Consider the following 21274-nt stretch of genomic DNA (forward strand, 5'->3'; position numbering starts at 1 on the left):
CAAAAGGAAAGCAGATGTACTATTAATGTTGGTTGCATAGGGTTTTGTCAAAACCTCTCCTTTTCTTTGAATGTGACAAAAGATATGTACAAGGGAAATGCCTTATGTTTCAAGCTCAGTTTTCAAAGTTTGTCCTTCTATTCCTATACCTAGAACTTCTTCCAGGCCTCCAAGTATATCCCAGATATCTGTGTCATTCGAGCAGTTCAGAAGATAGTCTGGGCTTCTGGCTGCGGCTCTGTTCAGCACGTCTTCAGTTCTAATGAGGAGATCAGCAAGATCTATGAGAAGGTTCTAGTTCTTATCTGTATTGAAACACCCCTATGTGTGATTGATTGATAAGAATCAGACTCACTATTTACGCCTGTTATATGTGATCTCCCGCAGACCAATGCTGGCAATGAGCCGGATGCAGAAGATGAGCAGGTGTGCTGTGAAGCTCTTGAAGTCATGACCCTGTGTTTCGCTCTCATGCCCACTGCACTAGATGCACTTAGCAAAGAAAAGGCCTGGCAGACCTTCATTATAGATCTGCTGCTGCACTGCCAGAGCAAGTGAGTTATCATAGACATCTTTTAAAGTTTCATTGGGTAGTGTGCTTGGGCCATTTCAGTCATGCTGTTCCTTTTGAAATGTATGACTTTTTTAAAAATAAAATAAATATGCTTTTTTTAGTATTTATTTAATTTTAATTTTATAACATATTATACTAGACTTTCAGAAATGTTTTGAATTGTAAAATCCTTAAATGTTTAATTATTTGTATTATTTTAATTTTGTGATTTATTATTAATTAATGCATATTTATTTACATTTACATAATGTCAAGAAATTTAACTGAAAATTTAAAATTAACTATGAAACTAAGCTCAGTGAGGAATTCAGAGTATGCACCTGAAATTAAGATTTTGTAGTTTTTGCAACTGGATTTGGAAAATCAGTTGGAAACTGATTTCTGTAATGTTTATCAAATATGATGTGTGGTTTAGAGACAAATCAACAATTTCGTAAAATTCATAGTTAATACATTCTGATGTTTGCTCCTAGGTCTGTTCGTCAAATGTCCCAAGAACAGTTCTTCCTCATGGCCACCCGATGTTGTATGGGCCATAGGCCTCTTCTGTTCTTCATCACCCTTCTCTTCACAGTTTTAGGTGTAAGTGTCTTTCATATTTCTCTGGGACAAAGCTGGAAGATTAAAATGTTTCCTTTTTTTGCTAATTCAGAACATCTCATGATTTATAGTTCTCTGTATCCATTTGTGTTCCAGAGCACTGCAAAAGAGCGGGCAAAGCACGCTGCTGATTACTTCACTCTTCTAAGGCACTTACTCAACTATGCATATAACAGCAACATTAATCTTCCTAATGCAGAAGTTCTCTTAAACAATGAGATTGATTGGTTAAAGCGAATCCGGGTATGTTCATTTACTTGAACTTCTTTTTGGAATTAACGCAAAGCAAATTTTAGTGTGTGCAATTTTGAGTCTTGTCTCCCTTTATTTTTAGGATGAAGTGAAGAGGACTGGGGATCCTGGGGTTGAGGAGACCATTTTGGAAGGTCATATTGGTGTCACAAAAGAGCTACTGGCTTTCCAGACCCCAGAGAAGAAGTTCTACATTGGCTGTGAAAAAGGAGGTGCTAGTCTCATCAAGGTAATCTCCTTGCCCATATTTTAAATGACAAAAAATAAAAAAAAATGCCTATTTGTGGTTGCATTGTGTCAAAACTAATTGATTTTCCTTTTCTTTGTACAAACTCTTTATAGGAGTTAATGGATGACTTCCTGTTCCCAGCATCTAATGTGTACCTGCAATACATGAAGAGTGGAGAATTCCCCACTGAACAGGCCATACCTGTGTGTAGCACACCAGCCACCATCACTGCTGGCTTTGAACTGCTGGTTGCACTTGCCGTTGGATGTGTGCGAAATCTCAAGCAGATTGTGGACACACTAACTGATATGTACTATTTAGGTGTGTGTGCAAATATTAGAAAGAAGTGCAGCAGATTCTGATTCCTAGAAACAGTGCAGTCATCTCCATCATGTATGCAGTTATTAACTTGTTTTTTTAATGTATCTTCAGGTTGTGAACCACTCACAGAATGGGAATATTTGCCACCAGTTGGCCCACGGCCCACCAAGGGGTTTGTGGGTCTGAAAAATGCAGGTGCGACTTGCTACATGAACTCGGTTATCCAGCAGCTTTACATGATTCCCCCCATCAGGAATGGCATCCTGGCCATCGAAGGCACAGGCAGCGATGTGGATGATGATATGTCTGGAGACGAGAAGCAAGATAATGAGGTACTGCCTAATAGGGTTCATTCAGTTCATGAGAATTTTAGCCTTTATGTGAATGCTTTGAACAAACAGACTCCTATTATGCAAAACAAATATCTCTAGATATGGTCCTAGTATGGTTCAATTAAAAAGCACAGTGCGAATGCGAAGTGTTTAAGGTTCATTTGATTTTCAAATTTTAGAGATTCTATATTTTTGGCCATTACATATTTGAAGTCACTTTCAATGGATAGTGCGAATGCGAAAGTGTGAATGCAAGAGTGTGAAAGTGAACTCACTTCACTTTTGGTCCATATAAAGTGTTGAAGATTAAAAAGTGCTTCAGTGTTATTTTAGTATTATTTCATATTAGTATTAGATTCATATTGCCTTGGGAACAGCTCAGATGGAGGGGTGTGGCTTCTCATTTCCCACCTTAATTAAGCTCAGGTGTGAGCTTTAATAATCCAGAGAGTGCTTACGTCTCTTGCACTTGTTGTTTTAGAAGCACAATTAGTGGACTGCTCCAAGAGAGATTGTGTCTTCGGTTTCTATTGTATGTTCGTGTCATTAAAATTACATTGTACTTGTTTAATTGTTGAACTGCCCAGTGATGATGATCATCCTTTCTCAGTACCAAGTGACTGACAAATATAGCCATCTCCAGGGTGTATGCCCTGTTGCCATTCCCTGGAGCTGAGGGCATTTTTACAAAAGATCTCTGTTTTAATCATATCGCAATGGAAGTTACTTCAATTTACTGAAAATCTTGCTTTAATTTTGCAGAGTAATGTGGATCCCCGGGATGAGGTGTTTGGCTATCAGCACCAGTTTGAAGACAAACCTTCTCTCGGTAAGTCAGAGGACAGGAAGGAATACAACATTGGGGTTCTCCGGCAGTTGCAGGTCATTTTTGGACACTTGGCTGCCTCCAGATTGCAATACTACGTGCCTAGAGGTTTCTGGAAGCAGTTTCGGTAAGTTCTCCCTCTGTTTTTGTTTCTTTTAAGACTACAGGACAATATGCAACACTTTAAACTGGTCTCTTCATCTCTTCCTCTCTCTGCAGGTTGTGGGGTGAACCAGTCAATCTGAGGGAACAGCATGATGCTCTGGAGTTTTTCAACTCGCTGGTGGACAGTTTAGACGAGGCTTTGAAAGCACTGGGTCACCCTGCCATGCTGAGCAAAATACTGGGTGGCTCTTTTGCTGACCAGAAAATATGTCAGGGCTGTCCTCACAGGTACATCAGAAATCTAATACTGTGATTTGTTAGGACTTTGTTTTTTCCCTTACTAGATACTTTGTGTCTCATTGAAACACTCCATACTGTCTTTTCAGATATGAATGTGAGGAATCGTTTACGACGTTGAATGTAGATATCAGAAACCATCAAAATCTCCTCGATTCTATGGAGCAGTATGTAAAAGGAGACTTGCTTGAGGGTGCAAATGCCTACCACTGTGAAAAGTGCAACAAGAAGGTGCGTGTTCCGTTTTAAATTACCTTTATGATGTCTCTTATTGTTGATTTAAGAGAACGCCATATTAAGCTCAAGGTGGTGATGTCTTTGTGGCAGGTGGACACAGTGAAGCGTTTGCTCATTAAGAAGCTTCCTCCAGTGCTGGCCATCCAGCTGAAACGCTTTGATTATGACTGGGAACGAGAGTGTGCCATTAAGTTCAATGACTACTTTGAGTTCCCACGGGAGTTAGATATGGAGCCCTATACAGTAGCTGGAGTAGCTAAGCTGGAGGGGTCCGATGTGCACCCAGAAAACCAGGTATTACACCAACATGCTCTTTCTTTGGTCTTTAAGCTATGTTTAATTTAAATAAATGTGATTTGGGAATATGTTTTACATAACTGGAGTTTAAGTTGTTCTTTATGGCACCAGGTGATCCAGCAGAATGAGCCGTCAGAGCCGGAACCCCCCTGTAGCTCTCGTTATCGTTTAGTGGGAGTGCTGGTCCACTCAGGCCAGGCTAGCGGAGGTCATTATTACTCCTACATCATTCAGAGGAATGGCAGTGGTGGTGAGGGAGAAAGGAACCGTTGGTACAAGTTTGACGATGGTGATGTCACCGAATGCAAGATGGACGACGACGAAGAGATGAAGAACCAGTGCTTTGGTGGAGAGTACATGGGCGAGGTCTTTGATCACATGATGAAACGCATGTCCTACAGGCGGCAGAAGCGCTGGTGGAACGCCTACATCCTCTTTTATGAGCGAATGGACACATTAGACAAGGACAGTGAGCTGGTTAAATACATCACTGAGCTCACAGTGACCAGCAAACCTCACCAGGTGAAGATGCCCTCTGCTATCGAACGCAGTGTGCGCAAACAGAATGTGCAGTTTATGCACAACCGTATGCAGTACAGCTTGGAGTACTTCCAATTCATCAGGAAACTGCTGACCTGTAACAGTGTGTACTTGAACTCACCGCCAGGTAAATCCAGCCATCGACCTTGCTTTGTTCTCTTCTGTTGTAGATGGGATTAGGGCTGTCACTTGAGCAATTTAATTATTTCAAAAGAAAAACTAAATCTAATTGACCCCAAACTTTTGAACAATGGTATATGTGCTGGACAAAAGTCCTCTGAAATGCATTAGGGGCCATTCACACAATGCATTTTTGCTTTGAAAAAAAACGCAGGACACGGGCAGTGGAATGGGAAAAAACATCTCAAGATGCGTTTTTTAAAGAGTCGCTGCAATAAGATGCAAGCGTCTAAGTATAGTTATTACTGTGCAAATGCACTTATACCACCTCTTAGCAACATTAAACTGTCTGTGTAAATACACCCAAATACCACTTTCAGATGCATGTTTGTTCCTCCACTTCTCTGTAGTGTAAATTTGGTATTTAGATTCAGTATTTTGCAGAGGTTTTTGTTCTCTTATCCATCAGTGTTTGAATTTTTTGTCTTTTAGGTCAAGACCACCTTTTGCCTGAAGCAGAAGAAATGGCTATGATTAGTATACAGCTTGCTGCTAGATTTCTCTTCAGTACTGGATTCCACACCAAGAAAGTAGTCCGTGGCCCTGCTAGCGATTGGTAAGCGTGTGAGTGTGTATGTATGTATGTTTGTTTGTGTGTGTGTCAGGCACATATTTGCATGTGTTCTTCAACAGTTACTTGATCCTTGTTTAATGATCCAATGTTTTTTTTGTGTCAGGTACGATGCTCTTTGCATCTTGCTGCGACATAGTAAGAATGTGCGTTACTGGTTTGCACACAACGTCCTCTTTGCATATCCAAACCGCTTCTCTGAGTACCTGCTTGAGTGCCCCAGTGCAGAGGTTCGAGGGGCTTTTTCCAAACTCATCGTATTCATTGCACATTTCTCATTGCAAGATGGACCCTGCCCTTCACCGATTGCCTCACCTGGACCTTCAAGTCAGGTACGTCTTTTCAGTCTAGTTAGCATTCATTTCAGTCTCTACACAGGCTTTTGTGCATTCATGGAAAATCTAAAAATATCTGTGGATGCCTGACTTTTGCAACTTGGTGTGGCAACTCGGTCCATAGGTTTTTGTACATTTATGTTTTTTGTCCTTTTGTCTCAGGGCTGTGATAATTTGAGTCTAAGTGAGCACTTGTTCCGTGCCGTACTTAATCTGCTGAGAAGGGAAGTGTCTGAGCATGGCCGTCATCTTCAGCAGTACTTCAACCTTTTCGTCATGTATGCCAACCTTGGTAAGGAGCAATTGCCAGCCTTAAGGTCTTCATCCATGCATACTTGCATGCTACAGTGCTGTCCTGTCTCACTCCTCATTTCGTTCACTCAGGCTTGGCAGAGAAGACGCAGCTGTTGAAGCTTGGGGTACCAGCCAACTTCATGCTTGTGGCCCTGGACGAGGGTCCTGGCCCTCCAATTAAGTACCAGTATGCTGAGCTTGGAAAGCTCTATACTGTTGTCTCACAGCTGGTTCGCTGCTGTGATGTGACATCACGTATGCAGTCATCAATCAACGGTAATGAGTTTTATACCCTGCTGCCAAATGTTTGTGATCTGATAACAAAATGGTCTGTAGGCTTTCACATGTAGTTTCGGTCCCCATTGCCCAATGAAGATCCTCATCCTTGCTCAGGACTTCCTGACTGACACAAAGCCATCTCCAGGCATGAGTGCCAGGTTGGCATTGCTTGGAGCTGAGGGCATTTACAGTCAAGCAGATCTGCACCAATATATTTTTTACTGCCATGCCAGTATCAAATACATGGTTTTGCCATTGTTCCATAGTGTTTAGAGTAGTTTGATCTGTTGATACTGATTTAAGTATTTGCATTCGCAAAGAAAGTTTTTCTCCACTTCTGCCCAGACCACCAGCCAAGTTATGAGCTGACATTTCCTAATCTTGACATTTTTAGGTAACCCTCCCCTGCCAAACCCATATGGAGACCCCAACATCACTGCTCCCATCATGCCTCTGCAGCAGCTGGTGGTGGACATTCTGTTTGTGCGCACCAGTTATGTAAAGAAGATTATCGAAGACTGCAGTAACTCAGAGGACACTATCAAACTGCTAAGATTCTGCTGTTGGGAGAACCCTCAGTTTTCTTCCACTGTGCTTAGTGAACTACTGTGGCAGGTGAGTGAGATCAGCAACTTCTGAAAGACAAGCACGGTATAGCTGGTGGTGATTAGTTGCGAGTTAGTTAATCAATTCAATATTCAAGTTTTGATGAGTGTTGAAAGCATGCCTTAGTTATTTTAGCTGTTTTTTTTAAATGTTTTTTCTTCTGTTAGTCATTTGTCAAGTAGATTCAAAATGTCTGTTTGGATGATCATTCTGAATTATTTTTATTTTTTTTTACCTTTCTGGATTTTTTTTGCGTAGGTGGCATATTCATACACGTATGAGTTAAGGCCTTACCTGGACTTGCTTCTCCAGATCTTATTTATTGAGGACTCATGGCAGACTCACAGGTCAGTCTGCATTTCTACTGTTATTTCATCTTTAGCAAATTCCTTTTATATAAACCAGTGTACAGCAAAAACTGGTTTCCTATGCATTATGAAAAAAGTATGAAATTTTATTTATTTCCAGGTCTAGATGATATAGAAAAATTTGTTTCCAGTCTATTGCCCCCATTCTTTTTCAATAAAATAAAAAGTCATACATATTTTTTTTTTTTGGTCAGATGGTCAGAATATAACATGCATGTTAACAGTTGGAATTAAAACCATTTATCAGATGTTAAATATGGTCCAAAATATCTACAGAGAATTAAATTAATTTTGAAATGGAAAACGTGTAGCAACTCTTGAACACATCTTTTACACCCATGGGTGAATGAAATTCATGATCGCATAATGATGTCTTTCACTGCTCCTTTTCTTTATGGTTTGTTAGGATCCACAATGTGCTGAAGGGAATCCCTGATGACCGTGATGGGCTTTTTGACACCATTCAGCGCTCCAAAAACCACTACCAAAAGAGAGCTTATCAGTGTATCAAATGCATGGTGGCTCTTTTCAGCAACTGCTCAGTGGCCTATCAGATTCTCCAGGTGAGAACAACTGCATAAAAATAAAAGACTGTGGACTTGGATGGGTTTGTTTTATGGTTTTGAATATGCAAAAACTGGTTGTTTTGCCTGTTCCAGAGCAATGGCGATCTAAAGAGGAAGTGGACATGGGCAGTGGAGTGGCTCGGTGACGAGCTGGAACGAAGACCGTACACTGGCAATACCCAGTACACGTATAACAACTGGTCCCCTCCTGTTCAGAGCAATGAGACTTCCAATGGATACTTCCTGGAGCGCTCCCACAGTGCCCGTATGACTTTAGCCAAGGCCTGCGAGTTGTGCCCAGAGGAGGTATGTGTTGGCTCATGCCACCCGTCATTGTCTGAAGAATTAGTGCCAGTATATTTAGTTTAAAAATTGTAATCATGCATGTGTGCTTTGCCTATTAGTCAGACTTTTTAATAATTACTCTTGTTTTAATTTTTTGCATGATTGCCTTTTACAGAACCCCTTTCAGTAAATACTTTTTACTGAAAAAAAACTTTTTTTCTTCCGAAATCAGCACTTAAATCACACTATGACTGTATAATGATGGGCTAGCACACATATCAAACATTTTAACTTTTGGAAAATAATTGTGAAAAGGATTTTGAAAAGAGTCTTTGCTAATCTAGAAATGTTTTTGAGTGCTAAATAGCCTTGTTTAACTATAGGTAGGGCTTTGAGTTTTCGACATTTTTATTTCCAGGTTTATTTGTTTTTTCTAATGCAAAGCAATTATAAATGCTGTTGATATTTGCATAAATTTAAGTTTTATTATATTTATGCTTGATTTCATGTCAGAGATATTTTTTTAAAGAATTTCTATTAATTTGCGGAACTAAAGCGCTTGCTTAATCAAATCCAGTTTAATGATGAATAGCAAATTACCACAAATGTTAAATGTATACAGCCATATATGCATAATTTGTTTTAAGTGTACAATATTAACTGCCATTTCAAAATAGTGTCACTTAACGAAGCACGAGGTGGTATCTGAAGAGGACGCTGGCCGGAACCCGTCCTCGACACAGCAACTTTTGCCAGGGGAAGTGACAGGCCAACAACAGCACACCGTAAGACTCGTATGGCCCGGCCACACTGGTGCCATCTGCGTAACTTTTTGATGTTCACAGGGCGTGATGTAGACAGAACCATCTTCCACCTACCTCAAAAACAACTCTGAATCAACTGTTATTTCGTCCTCATCTCAGTGTGTCCAAACTGTTTCTTTCTACCCAACTACAAGTCTTAATGTGCTATCTAAGTGTTCGAAAACTCTAAGCCTTGGCTATAGTGTACAGATGAGTTGGAGGTAATCTTTGTGTCTGGTGGTGTTTTTCTGTTTTGTTTGAGTCTTCTTTTAATTTCTTTTGGGGATGCGATAGTGTTCTGGTCATCTGATGTGAAAACATTCCGGCACTATTAAGAAGCTTTTGTATGACTGCAAATTTGGTTAGTTTTAAATCCAATTCTGATGATTAACTCTCATGGGGGAAGACCTCTGTGTTCAAGAGAAGCTTTTGTCTAATCAATTCATCCATGTGCAAATTCCTGTGTCATCGGAAGCTTCCTTTTAGTTTGGAAAACAATTTCAGTAGAATCGAAGTATAGGAGTGCTTGGTATGTGTTGTCCATTTATGGTGTTCTCTCATCTGTCATTCAATTTAAGTATGTCTGGAGTAGTACAGTGTTCCAAGTTATTTGCCTTCTAAATCTAAATCAGGGATGGGCAACGTCAGTCCTGGAGGGCCACTGTCCTGCAGAGTTTTGCTCCAACCCTGATAAAAACTCACCTGCCTGTAGCTTTCTAGTAACCCTTCAGACATTGATTAGTAGGGCCGGGACGATACATCTATCTCCCGATTCGATACTATCACGATACTTGGGTGCCGATACGATTTGAAGAATTGTGATTCTACAAGTATTGCGATTCGATATTAAAAAATTTTTTTTAACACTAGACCATCGGGAAAAGTTAAATCATACACTTATACAGACTGTACATGATGTATAAGATGAGTCATATTTACAAAAACAAATCATCACATCTTTCTGACTTTAATTTCAGAAGCATCATACAATACTACATTCTCTTGAATAAATGATTCTATAACAAATACAATTTTTAACAGTAACTTGTCGCCACTTAGTGTGTAATCGATAAATGCGTTATTTTAAGCACCAAGTTTCTATCAAAAGCTACGCTATCGTAGACATATTTGAACTTTAAACTTATCCAAGTACTTCTATCATAATTTTAACTATTGCATCACAGAAATAATGATACTATGAGGTTGAAAAGACTGTTTGTGAAGCTGTTTCATGACAACTCACTCCGGGTCAGCGGCAGCACCAACACATCTTTGAATGTTGCGATATGATTTTGTCAAAGTTTAATAGACAGACCAATTGAAAGATCGCGTGAGTGTTTGAATCGAGATCACAGTCTTTTAAAGATGAATCGTGCAGCTCTATTGTCTTATCTCTCTCTCAGCATATGAGTAGCGCGAAGGCTTTTCAGTGCTTTCAGTCTCGCGTCTCTTCCACGCGTCCACTTGGGATATTACGTCACTCAACACTCATAGATAACGACACATTTCATCCTCTGTTGGAACGAAAGTGGCTAATTTCTGTCAACCTCATCTACAAGCAAGGACAAGAATAAAGCAATTGAATTTGAATTAATATAGATTCTGGAATAAAAAAATCAATTTTAGAATAAAAAAAAAAAAAAAATTGCGATAGCTAGGTGAATCGAATTTATTTTTTTATTTTTTTTATTTTTTTTCTCCCAGCCCTATTGATTAGCTGGTTCAGGTATGTTTGATTAGGATTGGAGCTAAACTCACTGCAGGACAGTGGCCCTCCTGGACCAAAGTTGCCCATCCCTGATCTAAATCAAACCTATAAACCCTGAGCCTTTATATTATATTGGCTTTGCATGTTTAACATGTAATGGACTCTCTATAGAGGACTTTATTCACTCACATCCCTGGTTAGTTAGTATTAAAGAAACCAAACCAAAGAATCATTTTGTATTTAATAAAAAAAGGCATAATTGAAATCTAGTGCATAATTTCATTTATGATGGTTGTTTTAGGAGCCTGATGAGCAGGAGGCCCTTGAAGAGCAGGACCCTTCTCCCCCAGAGGACACTGCTCTGTACCCTCACTCTCCAGGCACAAAGTTTCAACAGGTACTGAGCTTAAGTCACATGAATCTCTTACTAGTCATCTTTTAAACTGTGAAAATGCAATGTATGTGAATTGAAAGGACAATTTCGAAGACTTTCATAAGCTTTCTTCACTGCAAACCCATGTTGTGAATTTATTTATTTTTTATTTTTAAATGGTACCTCACCTAAAAAAGGCACTCAATGCCCCTCTTGATTTGAAAGATGTTTTTTTGATTTACATTTACATTTACATTTAGTCATTTAGCAGACTCTTTTATCCAAAGCGACTTACAAATTAGGACTAAATTAAGCGAGTCATCATGAGGACGCAAAAACAACGCAAGAAGTGCTCAAAATACAAAGTTCAGGCATTATTCAGAGTAGCATAAGCCCGATAAGTGAGGTTTTAAAGGGAAAGGTTTTTTTTTTTTTTTTTTTTTTTTAATGAGGTTAAGTGCTGACAGAAGAGATGGGTTTTCAGCTGTCTTTTGAATGTTGTCAGGGATTCTGCATTCCGGATGAGGGTGGGGAGAGCATTCCACCAGCATGGAACTGTGAATGAGAATGTTCTGGAAAGTGATTTTGTGGCTCTCTGTGATGGAACCACGAGACGTCGCTCTTTGACCGATCGTAGGCTTCTGGTAGGGATGTAGACTTGTAGGAGTTGGTGAAAGTAGGAGGGAGCTGAGCCTGTGATAGATCTGTAAGCAAGCGTCAATGCCTTGAACTTGATGCGAGCAGCGAGAGGTAGCCAGTGCAGAGAGATGAACAGAGGAGTGACGTGGGCCCTCTTGGGCTCGTTGAAGACAAGATGAGCTGCAGCGTTCTGGATCATTTGCAGAGGTTTAGTTGCACATGATGGAAGTCCAGCCAGAAGAGCATTGCAGTAGTCAAGCCTAGAAATGACCAGGGCCTGGACGAGAAGTTGTGTTGCATGCTCAGTTAGGAAAGGCCTGATCTTCCTGATGTTGTGCAGTGCAAACCTGCATGATCGAGCTGTCTTTGAAATGTGATCTGTGAAGGTCAGCTGGTCATCAAACGTTACTCCAAGATTTCTGACCGACCTTGATAGGGTGATTGATGATGATATGATTGATGATTATTTAATATCAGATGGCTAAGGATTTTAACTGAAGTTTTAGTCTATCATTTTCATCAAGATTGCATTTATTTGATCTAATACAGTACAAACAATAATTGTGAAATATTATTACAACTTTTTTATTTAACTCTTTCCCCGCCAGCAAGTTGCCAGTCAGCGCCAGCATTTGATCATTTTCACAAAATTTCATGGTCCTTAGAATATGTTGCTAAATGAATATCTGAACATACAGTACATCAAAACAAAGAACAGAACCTCTGTTTTAAAATTTAGTTTTTTCCTAGCTTCATGCGTTCATCAACACTTGAATTTGGGTAAGTTTCATTAAAAAGTAACATTTTGAACAAAAAGCTGAGAGAATGTTGGCATTTTTGCCAAAGACTGTCCAGATCAGATTTAGAACAAAAATCAAAACACAGAATGATTAGATTTGTCTGCCAACACCGCAAAAGCTTGCACAGTCCTATACCTCTTTGTGGGTTTGACATTTAGGCATTTTTGATTTTGTTTTTGATCGCGTTAGCTTACATATGCACAAGCAATCACTATTACTTGTTTCTACTTTTTGATTTTGGTTCTGGAGATTCTGTTCTCTTTCAGAAGATGCGTAATAGCACCCCCTACTGTATAACAGTGGAAACAGATTGCTTAAATTCCGTCAATGGCGAGGAAAATTTATATTTAAATATAATTTATTCCTGTGATGGCAACGGTGAATTTTCAGCAGCATTCCTCCAATGTCACATGATCCTTAAGAAATCGAATATGCTGATTTGGTGCTTCTGAAACATTTAAAGGGTTAGTTCACCCAAAAATGAAAATTCTGTCAGTAATTACTCACCCTCATGTTGTTCCAACCGCGTAAGACCTTCGTTCATCTTCGGAACACAAATTAAGATATTTTTGATGAAATCTGAGAGCTGATCACTTCTCCATAGGCTGCTAGGTGACCGAAACTTGCTGGCCCAGAAAAGTTATTAAAGAGATTGTTAATATAGTCCAAGTGACTACAGTGGCTCAATCTCAAGTATATCAAGCGACGAGAATACTTTTTGTGCGCAAAAACAAACAAAAATAACGACTTTATTCCACTATTCATTTCCTTCTCTCTGGGCCTCTAGCTGGTTCACGTAGTGTTTTTGCGCAGCGCGTCTGTGTTACACGTCATCACGCATCACACACATGACCAGCGTCGGCCAATAGTGAGCCTACGTGGTGACGTGTAACAGACGCGCTGCGCAAAAACACTACGTGAACCAGCTAGAGGCCCAGAGAGAAGGAAATGAATAGTGGAATAAAGTCGTTATTTTTGTTTGTTTTTGCGCACAAAAAGTATTCTCGTCGCTTGATATACTTAAGATTGAGCCACTGTAGTCACTTGGACTATATTAACGATCTCTTTAATAACTTTTCTGGGCCAGCAAGTTTCGGCCACCTAGCAGCCTATGGAGAAGTGATCAGCTCTCAGATTTCATCAAAAATATCTTAATTTGTGTTCCGAAGATGAACGAAGGTCTTACGCGGTTGGAACAACATGAGGGTGAGTAATTACTGACAGAATTTTCATTTTTGGGTGAACTAACCCTTTAATGTTGAAAAAAAGTTCAAAAGTACAGAGATTATATTAGAAATCTTTTGTAAGTGTTAATATACAATGCATTTACAAAAAACATAAGTATTAATGTGATATCTGATTGTCATGCACTCATTTGATTGTTCTGGCATCTCTTCAGCAGAATAACCTCCCGCATGCGCAGCCGTACACTGGCCCCGCAGCACAGCACGTCAACAACCCTCAGCGTCCAGGCCCACGAGCACAAGAGAACTGGGAGCCCCCTGAGGAGGTGCCGCCCACCCAGACTAAAGACTAACAATATGTTGTCACACTGTCCTCCATCTGAATTCTCCAGCGAGATACTCGAATCCAGAGCAAGGCCAGGCCCCACCATGCTGCTCCACTCCAGAGCCTGTGTAACCAGAACATTCAGCTTCCCTCAATTTCTAACCCTGGAGTGGAGTCTCTTCACTGTCTGCTCTGCAGTATTAACTGTCAAAAGTGTAACTTGCAGTGGACTGTGCATATTGTTTGTAATAATAAAACGGGCCTGACGCACTTGTCTCATGACAGAGGTGTACATACTATGTTAATGTTTTGACTGTTCAAAAGCAACAGCGTGTGTGATGCTGTTGGGAGACTGCAGATTTATGAAAATGGAAAAACAACACACAAAAAAAAAAAAAATGCAAATACAATGGTGAAAGACAAAAAAAATATCCCTGTTTTATCCCATGCTCAGTAGTAAGGTTTGGGCCGTTTGGGTCATTCTGCTTTTGATCATACATTATATTCATGTCAAAGCTTAACCGGCTACGGCACCTCGTGAGCAAGAGTTGGCCATAGTTTGTGAACGATGGGACGGTTGGGTGATGATCTTGACGTTTAGTTGATGTGAATGGGGTGATGATGCAATTTTAATCTGGAAACTCCTATTGCCTTTCTTTCTTTCTTTCTTTTTTTTTTTTCTGGTAATAATTCAATAATTTGAAAGCTCCAGCTGACACGCTGTAACATCTTAGCATGGCTTCACATCAAACTAGCATAGCTGAAGGGCAATTCTGTGATTTCTTTTTCCACAGTGATTTGGAAGAGCCCTTTTGTTGGTCCCCTCCTCCATATGCTCTTCTAGATTTGATGTTTTCGAAGCAATGTAAGAAATAAGTGGCTTTACAATTGCACACGTTTCCTCGGATAAATATTTGGCTGTCGCTTTTTTTTGGGTGGGATAAACACTTAGGTTTTGATGATAGGAATTTTAGAAAGAGAAAATATATGCAACAGTTAATGCCAGGATGCCTGGAACATTAGTGGACAGAACTCGTTTTGCTTATTTGTCTTGAACATTGTGTCAGACAAATGACCTGGCAATTTAGTCGATCGCCTAAATTCGTGATCCCTGTTCACATTCGTGTTCTCGAATAGAGGCTCTGTCTGGGGATTCTTCATTTAAGGAGAGTGAACGTAAAAGCAGGGTTGTACCATAAAATAACTGCTGGTTAGTCATGTTGCAACTTCAGTTAGTAAAGTCTCTTGGATTAAAGGAGTAAACATCAGTAGATACTGTATGTATTTAATTGGTAACTTGAATGCTTTTTTTTTCTTGGATTTTGTTGGAAAAATACCAAATACTCCTGCAAATGAAAATATTCTGCCCATCATATATTTAAATATTTTGCTGTTTTATTTTATAGAATTTATTTTGTTGTATTTCACTAAAAGAAAAATAGAATTTGATTTAAGAGGAACATTTTTGTCCTTGTGTTATTTTTAAAGATTATTGACTGTACAGAGTTCATCGCCCTGTTTTTTGCCGACTTTTGTTTTGGCCATGATGTGACGTTGAATTCTGAAGCCACAGTCACAATGTTGACTTTCACTTTGTGAGGTTTTTGTGCACAGAAATATTAGAAAAAAAGCATTGCGCCCTTCAAGAATAAAGAAAAGAAATCGGGAAAATGTCTCTGTTATTGTCAAGATTCAGACCTGCATGATGTTTTATGTATGTATTGTATTAAATTCACAAATTTGTCACTGTTGAGTACACCACTCTAAAGCCACAAATTTAAAAATGTGTGTTGGTGAGTCAGGTTTTACTTTCTTAAAATGCCTTTATAATTAATAGAATAATTAAGACAACAACTTAATTCAGTTTGCCTAGATGAACGGTAATATTTTCACCAAAATTGTCAATCATATGCTAATAAACCTTAGTCTTTTAGGTGCAAGGATTTAGCTTAAGATTTCAAATTGGGTTGGACTGCAGTTCCAAACTATCCTCATCTTTGTAAGCCTTTTTTTGTTGTGTTTATGTTCAGCCTCTGACCAGAAAAGGCACCCAGAACAACTGTTAAAAATGCATTAAACCAACAAATTTTCTTTAGAATGCAACAATTCGGGGAATATTATGGTGATTTATGGTAAAGGCTGTCATGAGAACTCTCTTAAATTGCACCTCCTATTTTGGTAGGTTGCTGCCACCAGCCCCTCTTAACCAGCTTTAATTACCCACAAGGCCCATCTTAATTAAAAAAAGTTATTGTCATTACTTGCTACATGCTCTGTATTGAAGATGCTTAGTTTGTTTTGCACTTGATCCACACCACCTAGGTGTGCTTTGGTCATTTCCCATGCTTTCATTTAACTTAACCATTGGTCAAAAAAGGTATTCAATTTCTTTTAAAATATAATTGTCAAACTTAAATGCTTCTGATATACACATTTCGCATAGGGAATAAATATTTAAATATTTTTCAGGTCTGTATACAATTTTAAAATTTCAATATTTAATTTCACTTTCATGACCCTTAAAGAAAAAACCCTGTAGCTAATAAAAAAACTACACTCGTTTTTATCTATTGCATTATAACTACACAAGTTGAATAAAACTCAAATGTAGAAGGTCTGCTATTAACCTGTAAAATATCTGAGAACTATAAATTGAGATCTTGCAGGCACCATGTAGCATTCTAACATGTATTATTTTTTACCTGACAACACTAGTCGTGCTTGTGCAGAGATAGTAAGTGATAACTGACAAAGACATCAACAGGAAAATGGAATTTGTTGGGACACATTTTATTATGAAGATACACATTAGTTCTCTTTGTCCTGGACGGTCTTTGTTCCACGCAGTCTGCCAGTACGACGGGCAGCGATGAGACCGACCTTGCGTCCAGCAGGCGCGTCCCTCCTGATTGTTGAGGGCTTGCCAATATGCTGATGGTTACCACCACCGAAGGGATGCTCAACAGGCTGGAAAAAGAAACGGCATACAGCAGATTTAAAACCACCATAGAGGGAACAAATCAGACTGTGCAATCCATAATCGCAGAAAAATAAATTAAATTTGCTTACGTTCATAGCCACACCACGGACACGAGGCCAGCAGTTCCTCTTGGCCTTGTACTTGTGGTATGCACGTCCTGCCTTCAGGATGGGTTTGTCAATACGACCACCGCCAGCAACAACACCTTTAACATATGACATTAAACAAGTCGTGTTGAATTCAGTTCACATTGAATTCAGTCTCAAAGTCTATAAAGCCAAAATTAATACACAAATACCCCTTACATGTTTGCTATACGAGTAATTTACAAGCATTTTTTTTCAGTGCTGTAAAGCACCCCTGAGGCTTAAAGTTAACTTCTCAATATAACAATCACAGTTCTCTGATGTTGGTTAAAGGTCACATAAAATTATGTTTATCTGAATGTCAGTTTTATTTTGATTCTTTGAAGTATTAGTTCTTCAACTCACGAGCCCCCTGCAGTTCCCTCACAAACCCGTTTGGGAAAACCTGTGCTATAGAATATAATACGCTCTTAAATTATAGCTCCCTGGAGTCACAAAACATTTCACTGGTTTGTACATTTGGTTTAGTTTAAAGATTTGCAGATGCTTTTATCTTTTGTAAAAGAATTAAAAAATATATTTTTAGAAAATGAAGATCAACCAGAAATCTAAATTAAAACCCCACAAAGCAAGGAAAACAATACTACTCCAAAAGATAATCATATCAACCAAAACTTTATATTTTCTGAAACCATAACATTTGCTTACCAACAACAGCTCTGTTTGCAGAAGAGATGGCCTTTTTGGATCCAGATGGAAGCTTGACTCTGGATTTCTTGGTCTCGGGATTGTGGGAGATGACTGTGGCGTAGTTTCCGGATGCGCGAGCGAGCTTGCCCCGGTCTCCGGGCTTCTCTTCCAGACAGCAGACAATGGTACCCTCAGGCATGGTGCCAACGGGCAGCACATTGCCAATGTTCAGCTGGGCTATAACAGTTCGAGCACAGAGACTTTGATCAACAGGTGCACATAAGACTGGATGTTTGCTTGCCTTAATCTCAGTTTAAAAGGTCATTACCTTTCTTGCCACAGTAGATGAATTGCCCAGTGTGGATGCCTTCAGCTGCAATGAACAGCTCGGTCCTCTTCTTGAAGCGGTATGGGTCACGGAAAACCACCTTAGCCAGGGGAGCTCCACGGCCGGGGTCGTGGATAATGTCCTAAAGGAAAAAGCAGTTTTTCTTTTTTGCAATTCCCTCTTTAGAGTGACCTTTCAACAATTTCAACGTTTAAACCACAATTTTACCTTCACAATCCCCTTGATGTAGCCATGGCGTTCAGCAAAGTCAATATGACGGAGTTTAGCAGCACCTTTTCTGTGCTTGACATGGGCTTTGAAGACGGAGCCCGCACCTTTTCTCTGTCCCCTGATCACACGTCCCATTGCGGCCTGTATAAACAAGCAATTACACATTTAATAAAACATTTCAATGCAATATTTACATTGAGGGTGTCATTCTGCATAACATTTGATTGTCACCATTGCAATGAAGCAGATTGGGAATAACATGATTAAAAATAAATGTATATATTCTGCAAATATGCATTGGACAAAATGGCTCAATGTTTTTTTTGTGCGGCTATATTTTGTTTCATTAATTTAAAGAAGGTTCTCACATTCTCAGTGTACTTAATTCGTCCATAACTATCTCCATGTCTATTCTATCCCTCTAACAGTGACAGCCAGCCGCTATAATAAACTCATGTGACTTGCGAGGAGATAACAGTGAACCGTATCCCACACTTACGGTTAAAACAATACTTAATACCTCGTTTAAGCGGTTTAATAAGTTAATTAGGATCGTATAACAGGCAAAAACTCCTCCGAGTCGTCTGAGAATTGCCGGTCCTCTAGGCCACAACATGACCAGACATCATCAATTCAATGATAAATAACACATTAAATTTCGACATTCTGAGACACAAAAGTGTAAAGATATGTCCTTAACTAATATGTTGACAATATACAGCTTATTGTATACGTGGATGGTGAACTTTAAACGGTGATTACAATCAGATTGAGCAGAGAGACAGAATATTATTTCCCATACCTAAACTCCGTTGACGGAAAGAGGAAGCAAAAGGGAGTGATGGGGGTTTTCTTCCGGTGAAATGGGGCGAGCGGGAGGGGTCAAGTACCCGGATGTGTGTTCAGTACGCGGTCTGCCCTCCAGAGGCTGAACATGGAAGGACAGAAAGAAAGAAATCGGAATGAAAACAGTGAGTGATTTACAGCAGTGGCTCTCAACCCTCAACTTCTTGATTTGACCATGGAACCCACATTTTCCCATGGTCATTAGGCCGCGATCTGTTTTTTGTTTTTATTTTTTTAGAAATATATAGTACAGGTCAAAAGTTTGAAAACATTACTATTTTTAATGTTTTTGAAATAAGTTTCTTCTGCTCATCAAGCCTGCATTTATTTGATCAAAAATACAGAAAAAAAATGTAATATTGTGATATATTATTACAATTTAAAATAATTAGTTTTCAATTTATTATACTTTAAATTATCATTTATTTCTGTGATGCAAAGCTGAATTTTCAGGATCATTACTCCAGTCTATCACATGATCCTTTAGAAATCATTATAATATGATGATTCATTATCAAAGTTGGAAACAGTTCTGCTGCTTAATATTTTTTTCATAACCTGTGATATTTTTTTAGGATACTTTGATGAATAAAAAGTAAAAAAAAGAAAAAGAAGCACATTTTTTAAAAATAGAAATCTTTTGTAACAACAATATACACTACTGGTCAGTAATTTGGGGTCAGTAATTTTTTCTTTCTTTTTTGAAATAAATCAATACTTTTATTCAGCAAGGATGTGTTAAATTGATAAAAAGTGATAGTAAAGAAGATTTATATTATTAATTTTTTGTTTTGTTTTGTTTTTTTTAATAAATGCAGTTCTTTTTATTCATGAACCTTTTATTCATCAAATATATTAGGCAGCAGAACTGTTTCCAACACTCATAATAAATCAGAATATTAGAATGATTTCTAAAGGATCATGTGATAGACTTGATGTCACATGTGACACTGAAGAATGGAGTAATGATGCTTAAAATTCAGCTTTGCATCACAGGAATAAATTATTTTTTAAAGTATATTCAAATAGAAAACTATTATTTTAAGTTGTAATAATATTTCACAATATTACTGTTTTTTTCTGTATTTTTGGTCAAATAAACGCAGCCTTGATATAAGCATTAGAGACTTCTTTCAAAAATATAAAAACATCGTAATGTGTCCAAACTTTTGACCTGTACTGTATACACAGACATTTGCTTTTAAAAATCTGCACCGTCCCACTTTATGCACATAAATTGTAAGAAAATGACCAATACTGATAAATAAACAGTATAAGGTAGCCGTCCCAAGCTTTTAATACTATAAAGTGAGTACGAGCCACCAATCATTTAAAACTACACAAAATAACACAAAGTGAAAATTAAGTGGTAATTTGTTACCATGGTAAATACACAATACTTACATAAACTTGCAAATCCTTTCAAGCTAACATATGAAGTACAAATTACGTAATTTATTGCCATTTTTTTGTTAATTTCATAATTATCAAAGTAACTACGCCATTGCATGCTCGTAATTGATTTTTAATGTATATTTTGCATTATACACATTATTTTAATGTATACATCTGCATTTACACTTTCGAAGAGTGTGCTACGAGGTGAGCACAGTATGGTATAATGTCTGATAGCCAGGACTGGAAAGTTTGTGTTTCTGAGGTGAGAGACTTTTTATTTTGTAACAATTTACGAAAATAACGTTCAAATAATCACTGGCATTATAGCCTGACAACATAAGCAGATACTGAATCAGTCAACGCGTTTTGCGTCTGACAGAAGAGTCAACAGCTTTCACTCATTTCTTTTAAAATAAAAGTCCCAACATTATTGTTGTTTCTTTGACCGCACACTCCACGGACCACTCAAAACGGTCTTGCGACCCACTTTTGATTTAAACTCTTACAGTATCTTACTCTGGCAAAAAAGCAACGCAGTTGCCTCTAAAATGTTGCGCTTATAGTTTTTATAGGCTTAATACTATAAGGAGGCAGCATCGGGTCAATCACCTGGCCTATGCTGTTGTATATTTTGTCTTTCATTAATTATGTAGTCTTTTATCTACAGAATTTAATAGATAGCATTTTTATGTATCACAGAAGTGGCGGAAGTTGAATCAATAACCATAAAAGGATTGATATATTCTGCATTGGAAAAAATGGCTAAAACGGTTGTCTATTGTTTAAAAC

The 21274-nt window shown here is 38.5% G+C and overlaps 2 protein-coding genes across 12 annotated transcripts in view; one reads left to right on the top strand and one right to left on the bottom strand.

The window, feature by feature from the left end:
* Positions 1-15597, top strand: part of usp9 (ubiquitin specific peptidase 9) — a 41933-nt gene extending 26336 nt beyond the window's left edge. For 2 of the 8 annotated variants that reach the window (XM_084121964.1, XM_084121966.1), the window contains 23 exons: positions 154-291; positions 388-554; positions 1048-1156; positions 1271-1417; positions 1509-1655; positions 1769-1976; positions 2088-2308; positions 3071-3261; positions 3354-3527; positions 3626-3767; positions 3864-4067; positions 4182-4737; positions 5223-5346; positions 5468-5693; positions 5859-5988; positions 6081-6266; positions 6664-6884; positions 7134-7222; positions 7650-7806; positions 7903-8115; positions 8772-8879; positions 10907-11002; positions 13817-15597. In XM_084121964.1, coding sequence (XP_083978090.1) covers positions 154-291; positions 388-554; positions 1048-1156; positions 1271-1417; positions 1509-1655; positions 1769-1976; positions 2088-2308; positions 3071-3261; positions 3354-3527; positions 3626-3767; positions 3864-4067; positions 4182-4737; positions 5223-5346; positions 5468-5693; positions 5859-5988; positions 6081-6266; positions 6664-6884; positions 7134-7222; positions 7650-7806; positions 7903-8115; positions 8772-8879; positions 10907-11002; positions 13817-13954 — 4092 coding nt within the window. In that variant the 3' untranslated portion in view covers positions 13955-15597. The remainder of the gene's footprint in view (positions 1-153; positions 292-387; positions 555-1047; positions 1157-1270; positions 1418-1508; positions 1656-1768; positions 1977-2087; positions 2309-3070; positions 3262-3353; positions 3528-3625; positions 3768-3863; positions 4068-4181; positions 4738-5222; positions 5347-5467; positions 5694-5858; positions 5989-6080; positions 6267-6663; positions 6885-7133; positions 7223-7649; positions 7807-7902; positions 8116-8771; positions 8880-10906; positions 11003-13816) is intronic. The other 6 variants (XM_084121965.1, XM_084121967.1, XM_084121968.1 and 3 more) reach the window with 4 other exon arrangements.
* Positions 15598-16700: 1103 nt separating this feature from the next.
* rpl8 (ribosomal protein L8) lies at positions 16701-19169 on the bottom strand (the record flags this gene model as incomplete). Of its 4 annotated transcripts, none has more annotated exons than XM_084121973.1 (6): positions 16701-16893; positions 16996-17111; positions 17701-17919; positions 18011-18152; positions 18239-18382; positions 19044-19169. In XM_084121973.1, the coding sequence occupies 5 exons, from the start codon at positions 18374-18376 to the stop codon at positions 16735-16737; spliced, it is 774 nt and encodes a 257-aa protein (XP_083978099.1). In that variant the 3' UTR covers positions 16701-16734. The 4 variants fall into 4 exon arrangements, with proteins under 4 accessions (XP_083978099.1, XP_083978100.1, XP_083978101.1 ...); XM_084121974.1 differs by having other exon boundaries at positions 18942-19066; XM_084121975.1 differs by having other exon boundaries at positions 18610-19061.
* Positions 19170-21274: the final 2105 nt, after the last annotated feature.

This window comes from Abramis brama (genome assembly GCF_963993115.1).
Source record: "Abramis brama genome assembly, chromosome: 8".
In the NCBI taxonomy this organism is placed as follows: domain Eukaryota; kingdom Metazoa; phylum Chordata; class Actinopteri; order Cypriniformes; family Leuciscidae; genus Abramis; species Abramis brama.